Source organism: Callithrix jacchus, chromosome 7, assembly GCF_049354715.1.
Source record: "Callithrix jacchus isolate 240 chromosome 7, calJac240_pri, whole genome shotgun sequence".
NCBI lineage: Eukaryota > Metazoa > Chordata > Mammalia > Primates > Cebidae > Callithrix > Callithrix jacchus.
In genome coordinates this window covers 86,969,244-86,982,596 of record NC_133508.1, presented here as the reverse complement: position 1 = coordinate 86,982,596, position 13,353 = coordinate 86,969,244, and the positions used below count along the sequence as shown (strand labels likewise).

At 40.9% G+C, this 13,353-nt stretch overlaps 1 protein-coding gene and 1 long non-coding RNA gene across 7 annotated transcripts in view; one reads left to right on the top strand and one right to left on the bottom strand.

Annotated features, from left to right (window-relative positions):
* ELAVL4 (ELAV like RNA binding protein 4) overlaps window positions 1–13,353 on the bottom strand; it is a 95,779-nt gene that overhangs the window by 23,689 nt on the left and 58,737 nt on the right. For all 6 annotated transcript variants that reach the window (XM_035251407.3, XM_035251408.3, XM_003733444.6 and 3 more), the window contains exon 3: window positions 729–832. In XM_035251407.3, the coding sequence (XP_035107298.1) occupies window positions 729–832 (104 nt within the window). The remainder of the gene's footprint in view (window positions 1–728; window positions 833–13,353) is intronic.
* LOC144576994 (uncharacterized) lies at window positions 2,105–4,256 on the top strand. Its single transcript, XR_013520050.1, has 2 exons — window positions 2,105–2,532; window positions 3,203–4,256. It is a non-coding gene; the product is annotated as an uncharacterized LOC144576994 (long non-coding RNA).

The following is a 13,353-nucleotide window of genomic DNA, read 5'->3' as shown; positions in this document are numbered from 1 at the left end:
GGTTATTGTTTTTCTTTTTTAACTTAAAACAACCCTTCCTGATATATTATCTACCCACCTGATTATTTTCAGATTGCTGAAATGTTACTTTTTCTGTCGTTCCCATACGATGTTCTCATCGATTTTATTATAGTACCTATCCCTCCCTATTACCCTGGTGTGTTTATATCTAACTAACGTAACGCTCCCTTTTCCAGTCTCGATTAGGAGAGTCCTAGCCACCCTTAAGTAAAGCCAAGTTGCAGCCTGGCACACAAATCCTCCTGACTCGGCCCTGCTACCTCCCATCCTCATCTTTTCACCTTCCTATCCAAACTTAGGCCACACTATTTATATGCTGTCCCTGCTCACAACATCTTACATTTTCACAGCTTTGCATGCCCTGTTTCCTCTGCCTGGAACAGCTTCCTTGCCTCAGCTTTTTCCCTTGGCTCAGTTCTGGCCATCTTTGCAGACTCAGGCACAGAGGCCCTCTTGATGGGGTCTTGAATCTCAAATATCCCATCTGCCCTCTTAACTGGAGGTCCCACAGCTTGTGGTTCCTTCCCTCTACTCAACCCTCACATCTCACTCTTCTGTAATACTCATTTAGTATAATCGATGGTAAATGTTCTTTGAATAAATCAAGAACACTGCTTCCAGCCCCCACATAGCCTGGATTTATTAGATCAACAGAAGGAAATTTAACCAGTGCCTCCTGAACCAGGAGCCAGTACATCACCTCTTACCTTTATGGTTTTGGTCTGGAGTCTGAGTCCATTTAAAGTGTTGATGGCTTTCTCTGCATCCTTTGGATCAATATAGTTAACAAATCCATACCCTAAACTCTGTCCTGTGGAAATATTAAAAAGAGAGAGAGAAAGGGGGAGAGGGAGAGAGAGACAGAGACAGAGACAGAGAGAGAGAGAGACAGAGAGAGAGAGAGAGAGAGAGAGAGAGAGAGAGAGAGAGAGAGAGAGAGAGAGAGAGCTTGCTCAGTATCTTTATAGAGGTAACACTTCCCACTGCAGTGAGTCAAAACTCTCCTTTGGTATACAGTTCCTCTTACACCAGGGTTTACCCCCAGTCTGAGAGGTTTCCAATTCCTCCAACTTTCACTCTCATTGACTTTTAAACTTTAGGAGCTGTGCAAGCTAAAACTGGGTAAGTACCCCTGCACAGCAACACAAGACATATACAAGTGTCCACATTATCAGGAAGAGGCAGGACATGGTTGTGGAAAGAGAACAGGTGTGGTTTGTCAGAAGAGACTTAAACAGGAGTCCTAGAGCTTTCCCTATCAGCTGTGTGACTCTGTAAAGAAGTCATTTAATCTCTCTCCCCCTCCCACCTCCAATCACTATTCTGGAGATGACAGCACTTACCTCAGGTAGGTTTGAGAGAGTGAGAGATTGTATACAAAATGTCTACCAAGTATATTGCCTAGATTGGAGTAGGTGCTCAACAAAAGACAGCTATGCTCTGCTCAGGCCTGTAAAATTGGGGCAAGTGCTGGACTATTGCCTTGGTCATGGCAGCCACACCCACACTCAGAGGGATGTAGCAAGATTTGAGCAGCAAAGACTGGAGATGTGTATAGTGAAGGATGTAGGCATGGCTAGAATTTAAAGCAGTTGCTACAAATCATTTCTTTACCCTCATCATGCCCTGAGCCAAAGACCAATAAAGAAAACGGAGAGGGGGTTTCTACTGGAAAGGGCTGGGGAGCTCTTAACACAAAGGGAAGAGTGCAAACACACTCTGCAAGAGAATTTAGCTACTTCAGGTGGAGATGGCATCAACTTGTCTGCAAAGAGAGGTAGCAAGTGACAGGGCTCCCTCCAAGTGAAATAAAAATAATGTGCTTGCAATCGTGCCACTGATTATAAATAGTCCATCAGCTCTGCCATGTGTCATCAGCCAGAAATATCATTAGCAAACTTTACATTTTCTGACATACCCTTTAAGAAACACAGAGCTTGGGGTGGCTGCAAAACCAGCTTGAACTTCCCCGGCAATGTTATTGATTTGTGGGCGGCAGCAGAACCGGAGGGGAGGAAAATGACAGGACGTCACATGTCAGCAAAGACTGATTACATAAAGCTCTCTTTGGAGTACCGGGGCCAGGGCTGGGAGATAATACAGCAAAAAGCCTGCCATGTCCTGGTGACAGGAGCCCATTTCAGCGGCCAAAAAATCTTTCCAACAGCTTCTGTTTTGCTGGTAAATGTCTGTGTTTGTGTTGGTTGTAGGAGGAAACCTGGGAAAACAAGTTGGGTTCTGGATCAAAAAATGGGTGACTTTGTTATAGGATGGAGCAAAGAGAATCACAAGAAAGCTCAATGGCATTTAACCCCCAAATGGAAAACCCAAAATGACAACACCTTCCATTAGGATATTCCTTTATTTTGGAAGAACAGGGTGAGAAGAAGAAAGACAGGGGAGAACTTTACCAGACATGCCCTTCACCAGCCAGGATTAGTAACTGAAGAGGAAGGAGAGAATGCTGGGCGCACGCCAGCTGCTGGGACCCTTCTCTTTCCATCTCACTGTGTAAGTATGGTGTGTGAGTGGTGTGTGTTGGGGGGGGGTGGGGTGGGTGGTGAATTAGAAGACCCTGCCACATGTTCCAAGAAATTTCATTTAGCAAATACAAAGACTAATTTCATTGGTTTAAAAATGTCATTTATCCTAAATTTGGCTCCATCTCATCAAACCTAGCTAAATCATTCACCTAATTAAATCAATTTTCATCATGCAGATTTCTCAGTCATATTTATGTTGCATATGCGAGGAGCTTTAAAAATTGCTGTACTAAAGTATTCCTATAATCACTTTTAAAAACAGTCATTCACCAAGTTAAGCTGCTTTTAAAGGGCATTTTAAAAACAATTATCTCAATGATAAACCTTATGTATAAGTTCTAGGAAACTGATCAGATGGTCAATCTATCCAGCCCAATTTAACTTGTGTAAAATTAGAATAAATTATGAAAAATATAAACAAAACACTCACCACTTAACAGCAAACATTAGACCTAACTCACATTGAAATAGTACTTGATTTACTATACTGATGGAATATATGTGGAGGAATCATGCTTACCAGTGGTACATGCTCCTGGATACACTATCCTTCTTTCTAAAATTACTCATATATTGATGAAAATCTAAAATAAATAATGGGTGTAATTTTTGCATTCTATATTTTATCTTTGTTTTAGACCTTTGCTTCTGGAGGAAGGAAAACATATTCAAGTCCTAGGAAGATTCTGAAGGTCAAGTAAGGGAAAGGAGCCCTGTCCAGCAAGATGTATCATGTCAAGCCACCTGCCTGTATCAATCCCAAATCCACCAATACCTTAGTTCCTGACTGCAATTAGCACAACTGTGTTATCATCACCTGCTCTAGCTTTAGAGCGAGATAGCATTTAACATCAAGAATGAGGATGCTTTAGGGAAAATGAAAAAAAAAAACAGACGAATATCGTTTCAGAAAGGAAAAGGAAAAAAAGATGACGATTCTCCTTGATATAAAGTAACAAACTGCAAGCTCTGAAACAGAACATTGCATTGAACAAGAGGAGGACAGAGGCAGAAAAACTTGCCTGTGAATTGAAAGATATGAGATAAACTGGCAGCACAATGAAACTAACTGTGGTTAGCCTAGTTCATGAACAGGTTTTCTTAACATGATTCTCACCATCACAGGAGCCCAGCTAAGTCTAATAAAAAATACTCTATGGATCTAAGCATTCTCTTTTAACATTCCCTAGAGAGGATTAAATGTCTAAGTAGAAAATACAAAAATCCAAGCTTTACTTCTTTTAGAAACTATTTCAGTAGTAGAGGAGAGTAAAATGAGGAAAAATTTTATGTTTTAATTTTGGTGACCATATATTTATTGGTGACGGGTTTTAGATTTGCAGTTCTGTATGTAAGTGTATCTAGAAAAAAAAGAGATGAAACACATTCACAAAAAATACCAACACTTTTTCTATGGGGACCAAGAGAAATGCTATGCTGGGAGGGCCTAAGGGATGCAGTCCCGAGCCTAGAGCTAGTGTGTATGCATCTGCATTCCGGAAAGAATATCTTTTTATTATTCTTTTTTTTCCCAAATAGCTACATCTTCTCCCTTTATCAGCAGTAGCAAGATTTGAGAATACAGGAATGGCAATGGTATTTTCAGAATACAAAATTAAAACAAACTTTATTTTTATTCCCAATTTATGAGTTTATTTTGATGGGAAGTTGAATAAATAAAAAGGAAATCACTGAAGTTGTTTATTGAATCATCTTTATTTTAAAAAATAAGATGTTATGAAATTAAGACTGTCTCCAAAATTTAGAAACTATAGTGAACATTTGGCTCCTCGGTGCCCAGGTCACCCACAACCCTTACTGTGACCAGTGCCTAATAATCCTTCCAGCAGGCATGGGTGAGTGGTCCCCAGTTACCATGCATGGGCAGGAAATGCATTCTTGGCAGTTTGAGATGAAAACTTATAATTTAGAATGTACTTTCCAAGAGAAAACTGCTATACACAATGGCTACACTTTAAAGCAAATTTAATTCAAATACTCTTAGAGTATTTTGAATTAAACAGGTTTTTGTGTTTAACAAGCTGTTCTTAAATCTGAATTCACTTCAACATTTTATAAAGCATAGGCACATGCACACACAACACAAATACACAATGTCTCCTCCTACTATGACATGGCAACATCTTTATTCTGTTATAATAATTTGTATATCTAAATTTTCCCCTTAGAAACCAAACACATCTTCTCATAATAACTAGCTCCTAAAAGTTTGCATCCTTGCACATAGTAAGTAATCAACAAATGATTGATAAATGAAATGAAAGAATGGATGTATGCATTTGTACTAATCGTCCATTTCTGAAAGCATATAACAGAAAGTTAGGGGAAGAGGGGGAAAACAGGAAGTACCCGGGGAATTAATTTTGGATTTGTAAGAAAGAAAAAACACAACAAACTGACTCTGGGGATTGGAAAATAAAACACAAACAAGGAATGTCCTGGGTAGGTTCTCCTCTGGTCACAGGTCAGATGAACAACAAAAATCACCCTTGTCCACCTTTCCACAGAGATTCTGAGTGTACAGAATGCTTTTCCATCTTTCTATGCATTTGATTCTCACAACAACCCTGTGTGAGAGATAATCATCATTTTATAAATGTGGAAATTGAAGCTCAGAGAAAATGGTGATTTGCTTAAGATCACAGAGCTAGATCCTAGTCTGGATCAAGGGTGAGAAAATGTTTTTATGTATAGGGCAAGACAGTAAATAGTTTAGGCTTGGTAGGTCTTATGTTCCCTGACAACTCTGCCATTGTGCAGCAGCCGTAGACAGTATATAAACAAATGAGTGTGGCTGTGTTCCAATAAAACTTTATCTAGAAAAACAGGCAGTTGGCCCAGTTTAGCCCATGAGCTGTAGTTTGTTGATCTTCTGGTCTAGATCTTTTGACTTCAAATCCTGTACCCTCTGCCATAACCAGTTATTCCATTTGAGCTAAAATGTTATTATAATAACAATGATTCTGAGGCCCTGAAATATGTCAGAGGCTTCTGAATCAGCTATGAAAAAGTAAATTGTCTCCAGTGGTTTGCGTTAAGCATTTTTATTATATTTAATCTCTAGAAAATGTTGAGCACATAGCTGGTTATAACTCCTTAATTTCCCAGCATTTCTGGATAGACACAGCTTTTCCTTGCCTTTAGGGTCCTGGGGATTATTCGGATCCTGACATCCTCATGGTTGATGGATGCAGTAGAGAAGCTGGCCAGAAAGAACCTCAGCATTTCTGCACTGCCAATCTGCACACCTTGCTCTTTCTCTCTTTAAAAACTATCATTCTCCAGAAACTGAATAGTTACTCCCCTCATCTGCAAAGCCCCTGAGGAGGCAGCCAGATGGGTAGCTGCTGTTGAAAACTTCTTAGTTGAATAAGGAATTTTGATGGATGTAGAACCCCTAGCTCAGGCTGAAATCCTGTTCTCAAAGCACATGTTAAAATCCCCAGTCACCTCAAGATCACCTGCATGATGATAATCCATATACTAGGTTAATTGCAGCCAACTCTGTATCTATCCTAGGACTCCTTCACTGCCCATTGTGAGACATCTTTCCTGCTTTCAGCTGCCTCAGATCTACCCAAACACACCCAAGAAAGGGTCAGATGAATGGTTGTTACTGCACGTTTCAATGTGTGTGTGGTTCAAAACTACTTTCCGTATAACCTTGGTAAAGTCATTTAAGCTTTATCAGCATGCTCTCTAATCTGGAAAAATAGGGATAATCCCTTAATTCTCATAATCAAAGAATCACTGTGAAGATTATATTAACATTGGGACTAATAGCAGCTACAATTTATTTAGTGCCTACTCTGTGCCAGGCACTGTGCTAACTGGCTTATTAATGTTACCTCATTTAATTCGGTGTGAAATAGGTATCATCAGGCCCACTGTGTAGATAAGAAAAGTGAGGCTTGAAATATGTTAAATAACCTGTCAAAGTCAACCAGCAAGTAGGCTCAGGCTAGGATTTGAATAAACTGAAGTCTGTTGGATATCTCAGTTCATGTTTTCTCTCTGCAGGCGCTGGCCTGAGTGCAAGTGTCCAGCAGAGTGTCTGGCATCGGGCAGGTCCTCAAGGGGATGCATTCATCCTGCATTGGGGGTCTCTTTTCCTTTGTAACACACTGACTGGGAATGCCTTGGGTTCTAGAGCACCTCTGACTGTTCTCTCCCATCCCACCTCTGTGAGGCTTACAATGAGTCTTGGCTTTTTTCCTGCAAGCCCAGTGTTATTACAGCCAACTAGTCAGAGGATTTATTTTCTTTTGGTCATTCACACAATTTCCTCAAAGGAAGTATGTATGTTTTTTGTTTTTGTTTTTTTGACTCATTCTATTGCCCTAGCTGGAGTACAGTGGCATGATCATAGCTTATTGCAGCCTCAAACTCCTGTGCTCAAGTTATCCTCCCACCTCAGCCTCCAGGGTAGCTGAGATTACAGGCACATGCCACCACACCTGGCTAAATGTATTTATTTATTTATTTAAGAAATCGGGTCTTGTTTTGTTGCTCAGCCTGGTCCCAAACTAAATGCTCCTCCTGCCTCGTCCTCTCAAAATGTTGGGATCACAGGCCACCACGACCAGCTTAAGCATGGTTTAGAATCTTGCTACTCAAGGTGTGGTTTCTGTATCAACGTCACTGGCATCGCCTAGGGACTTGTGAGAAATGCAGATCTTCAGGTCCCATCCCAGACCTATTGAATCAAAGTCTGTATTTTCACAAAATCCTCAGATAAGTCAAATGGACATGAAAGATTAAGAAGCACTAGTTTAAAGTATGACGAGAAACACTGGAAAGAAAGGGACTTGGAGTTGGTCAGATGTGTGTCTGAATCCCAGATCTTCAATTTACTGCTGTGTGACTCTGGCTAAGCTAAATTAACCTTCTTGTGCTTTGGTTTCTGGAGATACTACACACCCAACTCATGGTAACCGAGAAGCGAAGTTCTGATGGGAAATCTCTCCAAATTTCTTGATATATGCTATTTCTTTTTGTCTCCAAATTTTCCATTCCTACTTTGCCTCTTTCTGCTTCAATAATCTCATTTATAAAATGGAACTAATATTACTTTTTTAAAGGGGTTAATAGGAGGAATAAAAGTGATAATGCATTTAAAGTGACTGGCATATGCTCAATAGATGTTGGTTCCTTTTCCTTCTTCTCTCATGCCCCATGAGATATTGCCTGACACTACTGCCTAGGTGAATGTTATTCCTCAATGAAACTGCTACCGTTTTGAAGGTAGAAACTGTTTCTGATGACTTTCTTTTACATTGGAGCATATAATAGTCAACAGGTACACAAATCCCACATATAACTGACACCTACCACATGCTAGACACTATGGGTAGATCCCCAAATGACCAAAAATTTGTTTCTGCATTCAGAGAGCTTATAATGTAGATGGGAAAGAGAGTTATAAAAACTAATTATAGCCCAGCAAAAATAATACATATAACAGATATTTTTCTTTTAAAGCTATGTATAAGAACAGAGAAGAAACTGAAATTGATTCTGACTGAGAAGAGTAGGGAAGGCTTCATGGAGGTGAATACATTTGAGCTGGGCTTTGAAGATAAAGGAGAGTTTTTATAGCGTTCCCCTATGACATGGATGATATTCCAACTTGAGGGAGAATCCAAGTACTACATTTATCCCACAGATATTTAGTGAGCATGTGTATGTGCCAGACATATTCCATTCACCTACTTGGTTTCTGCCATCACTGGATTTATATTCTGATTGGGGTTGAGAGAGATGGACAAGAAATACACAAATAAATACGACATCTGTTAGATGATAGTGAGTTGCAGGGAGAAAATAAAGCTGAGAAGGAGGAAAGGCAGTGTAGGGGTGGAGTTGTGATTTTTAAATAGGTATGATGGTTAATACTGTCAACTTGATTAGATTGAAGGGTACAAAGTATTGATCCTAGGTGTGTCTGGGAAGGTGTTGCCAAAAGAGATTAACATTTGAGTCAGTGGGCTGGGAAAGATAAATCCACCCTTAATCTGGTGGGAACAATCTAATCAGCTGCCAGCGAATATAAAGCAGGATGAAAAATGTGAAAAGGAGAGACTGGCCTAGCCTCCCAGCCTAAATCTTTCTCCCATGCTGATGCTTGGGAACATCTGCCGTCGAACATCTGACTACAAGTTTTTCAGTTCTGGGACTTGTACTGGTTCTCTTTGCTCCTCAGCTTGCAGACTCCTATTGTGGGACCTTGTGATCATGTAAGTTAATACTTAATAACTCCCCTTGTTACATATATACATATATCTCTATTCTATTAGTTTTGTCCCTCTAGAGAACCCTGACCAATACAGATTTTGGTTCTACGAGTGGTTCTAGAGGAAAAGAATATTAAGGATGGAGTTCTTTTATTGGTTTTGGGGTTTCTGGAGTTGGCTGCTTAATATGATTAGACCCCAAAATATGCTAAGGACTCTATTTCTAATAGTATGGAGAACAATGATAGTCCTTGGTGTGAACTGTTTAGAGAATTATGCAAAATAAATGCATTTGATATTCCTGACTCACTGCTCATGAAAGGCAAGTTTAGTGATTCTATACATAACACCTTTGACTGTATGTGGAGAACCAAGAAACATAATGAAGCTGATTGGTTGCTCCTAAGTTCAGTGGACAAAGTGATGAAAGAAAATGATGAACTCAGGGATTCTGTCTCCCGGCTTCTGAAGCAGATACTGAGCCTCAAATCTGCTAAGACTGCCCTGAGTGAGAGTCTTATCTCCTATAGAGAAAGAGCTGAAATCGTGGAAAAACAGACACAAGCTCTTATCATGTGAGTGGCTGATCTGCAACTAAAGATGCATGCGCAGCCTCACCAGATACCTATTGCTAAAGTGAGGGCATTGACTGGAAAAGAATGGGACCCTCAAAGTTGGAATGGGGATGTGTGAGAAGATCCTAAGGAAGCTGGGGACACTCCTGCTACCCTGCCTTCTCTTCCCCAGCTTGCACCAATGGCCTCATGGGGAGTTCCCTATGATCAGTTGACAGAGAAGACTAGGGCCTGGTTTACAGATGGTTCTGCACCAAATGCAGGAATCACACAAAAGTGGACAGCTGCAGCACTACAGCCCCTTTCTAAGACATCCCTGAAGGACAACAGTGAAGGGAAATCTTCCCAGTGGACAGAACTTTGAGCAATGCACCTGGGTGTGCACTTTTCATAGAAGGATAAAGGGCCAGATGTGCCATTATATATTGATTTGTGGGCTGTAGCCAATGGTTTGGCTGGATGGTCAGGGACTTGGAAGAAGCATGACTGGAGAACTGGTGACAAAGAAATTTTGAGAGAGGTATGTGGATGGACCTCTCTGAGTGGTCAAAAACTGTGAAGATATTTGTATCCCATGTGAGTTCTCACCAAGGGGTAACCTCAGCAGAGGAGGATTTTAATAATCAAGTAAATAAAATGGCCCATTCTGTGGACACCACTCAGCCTCTTTTCCCAGCCACCCCTGTCATCACCCAATGGGCCTAAGAATAAAGGTGGCACAGGGATGGAGGTTATGTACAGGCTCAGCAACATGGACTTCCACTCACCAAGGCTGACCTGGCTATAGCCACTCCTGAGTGCCCAATTTGCCATCAGCAAAGACCAACATCAAGCTTTTGATATGGCACCATTGCTGGGGTGATTAGCCAGCCTGGGGGTGATTAATCAACCCTGTGGCAAGTTGATTATATTAGATCTCTTCCATCATGGAAAGGGCTGAGGTTTGTCCTCACTGGAACAGACACTTATGCTTCTGCCAAGACTACCATCTGTGGACTCACAGAATGCTTTCTCCATCATTATGGTATTCCACACAGCATTGCCTCTGACCAGGCACTCACTTTATAGCTAAAGAAGTGCAGCGGTGGGCTCATGCTCATGGAATTTCACTGGTCTTACTATGTTCCCCATCATCCTGAAGTAACTGGATTGACAGAATGGTGGAATGTTCTTTGAAGTCATAATTACAACACCAACTAGGTGACAATACTTTTCAGGGTTGGGGAAAAGTTCTCCAGAAAGCCATGTATGCTCTGAATCAGCATCCAATATATGGTACTGTTTCTCCCATAGCTCCAGAATTCACAAGTCCAGGAATCAAGGGATGGAAGTGGAAGTGGCACCACTCACCATCACTCCTAGTGATCCACTAGCAAAATTTTTGTTTTCTGTTCCTGCAATACTATGTTCTGCTGGCCTAGAGGTCTTAGTTCCAGAGTGCAGAAAGCTGCCAACAGGAGACACGACAACGATTCCATTAAACTGGAAATGCAGATTGCCGCCTGGACACCTTGGGCTCCTCCTACCTTAAAATCAACAGGCTAAGAAGGAAGTTACAGTGCTGGCTGGGGTGATTGACCCAGACTATCAGGATGAAATCAGTCTAAGAAGGTAAGGAAAAGTATGCATGGAATACAGGAGATCCAGTAATACAGGGTATCTCTTAGTATTACACGCCCTGTGATTAAGGAAACTACAACAGCCCAATCCAGGCAGGACTACAAATGGCCCAGATCCCTCAAGAATGAAGGTTTGGGCCACTGCTCCAGGAAAAAAAAAAAAACAAAACATGATCTGCTGAGGTGCTTGCTGAAGTCAAAGGGAATACAGAACGGGTAGTAGAAGGTAGTCATCAATACCAGCTATGACCACATGACCAGCTGCAGAAACAGACTGTAATTGTCATGAGTATTTCCTCCTTCTCTGCTAAAAACATGTTTGTGCAGGTGTACACTTGTACTAAGAAAAATCTTTATTTTATTTCCTTTTCCTCTATCATGCAACATAAGATTTATTGACTTCATATCAGCATTTAAGTATTGGTAACTGTACGTAATTGTAATGGTATTTGGGTTGGGGATTGGTGGGTTTCTGGTTGTTTGAACACACAAATACCTAACATAATTATGTTAGGTAAAATCATGACCTTATTATTGTCTTTATTTGAAGATTGCGTATGACCTCAGAGATGCATATGGGTTCAAGTTGACAAGGGGTGGACTTGTGATGGTTAATAGTCAACTTGATTGGATTGAAGGATACAAAGTATTGATCCTGGACTGGGTGTGTCTGAGGGTGTGGCAAAAAGAGATTAATATTTGAGTCAGTGGCCTGGGGAAGGCAGATCCACCCTTAATCTAGTAGGTACAGTCTAATCAGCTGCTATAGAATATAAAGCAGGCAGAAAAACATGAAAAGGAGAGACTGGCCAAGCCTCCCAGCCTAAATCTCCCATGCTGGATGCTTCCTGCCATCAAACATCGGACTCCAGTTTATTCAGTTTTGGGACTTGGACTGGCTCTCCTTGCTCCTCAGCTTGTGGGACCTCCTATCGTGGGACCTTGTGATCATGTAAGTTAATACTTAATAAACTTCTCTTTTCATATATATATATATATATATATATATATATATATATATATATATCCTATTAGTTCTGTCCCTCTAGAGAACTCTCACTAATATAAGTGGTCAGGTAAGGCCTCACTGCTAATGCGATGTGAGAGCAGAGACCTGAGGGAAAGGGCTGGGGTGACTGAAACCCATGGTAGCCAGTCACTCCTATCAGACAAAAGGGCATTCCAGGCAGAGGGAATCTCACATGCAAAGGTCCTGAAGCAGGAACATGCTTGGCATGTTGGAGCAATGGCACAAGTGGATGTGAGGGCAATCCACCATCACACTTGTCAAATGACTGAAAAGAGGAAAGGGCATCCTTGGTTTCTTCAATCTGAATTACCACACTGCTGAATAAGACATATATGAAAAAACTACACTGGCCCCTTCCCCTCAGTTTTGCAGATCAGGTGAACATTTCCACTGGCATATTCGTTAAAACTGTCTTGTAATGTGTCTCTGTTCCCCACTAGACTGGGAGCAATGTGGGAACAAGATGATGCTTTATTCATTTCTGTCCCCCCAGGAATTAACAAAGGGCCCATGACATTATTGGATATCCACTATGTGTCTGCTGGGTAAATTAATGAATATTATCTGTTCAAATGGGTATTTACATTCTCTTAACTACCTTTAGTCTCCCAAATACCAAACATAAAAAGACCAGGAAAATTAGCAAAATCTTTCTTACCAGAGTCTCACCCATCTCCATAGGAAGTTGGTAGGAGGAACCCGATCCCATAAGACACATGTGAAAGACCTGTGGGCATTTAATTTGAAGAAGAGAAGACTCTAGAGGTACCCAAAGCCCTTTGTCGAGACAGGGTCTTGCTGTGTTGCCCAGGCTGGTCTTGAACTCCTGGCCTCAAGTAACCCTCCCACCTTAGCTTCCCAAAGCACTGGAAAAACAGGCATGAGCCACTGTGCCTGACCTCAAAGCCCCTTCTAATATTTTGAAATGCCATGGTGGGAAAATAGGGATAGACTTGCTATGTGGGAAAAAACAAGATTTTTGCCTTAATAAAAGGAGAACTTTCTAATAATGCTTTTATAAGGGGTGGGCTGTCTTGTGAGGTGGTAAGAGCCCCAGGACTAGAAAGGTACAAACCGAAGCCAGACCTAGTATTTGTCAGAGGAAATAATAGATTTGTAGTGACACCAGTCGGTAAGACTGACCCATAAGATCCCTTCAAAGGTTCTAAATTATATTTATTTTAGACTCAATGCTCATAGTGGGTTTCAGTTTATCCTTATTTCTAACTGAGAAAAATAATACGAATATGTTTTGAGCACCTATTCTGGGCCAAGCACTTTATTTACATCATTACTTAAATAATCTTTACA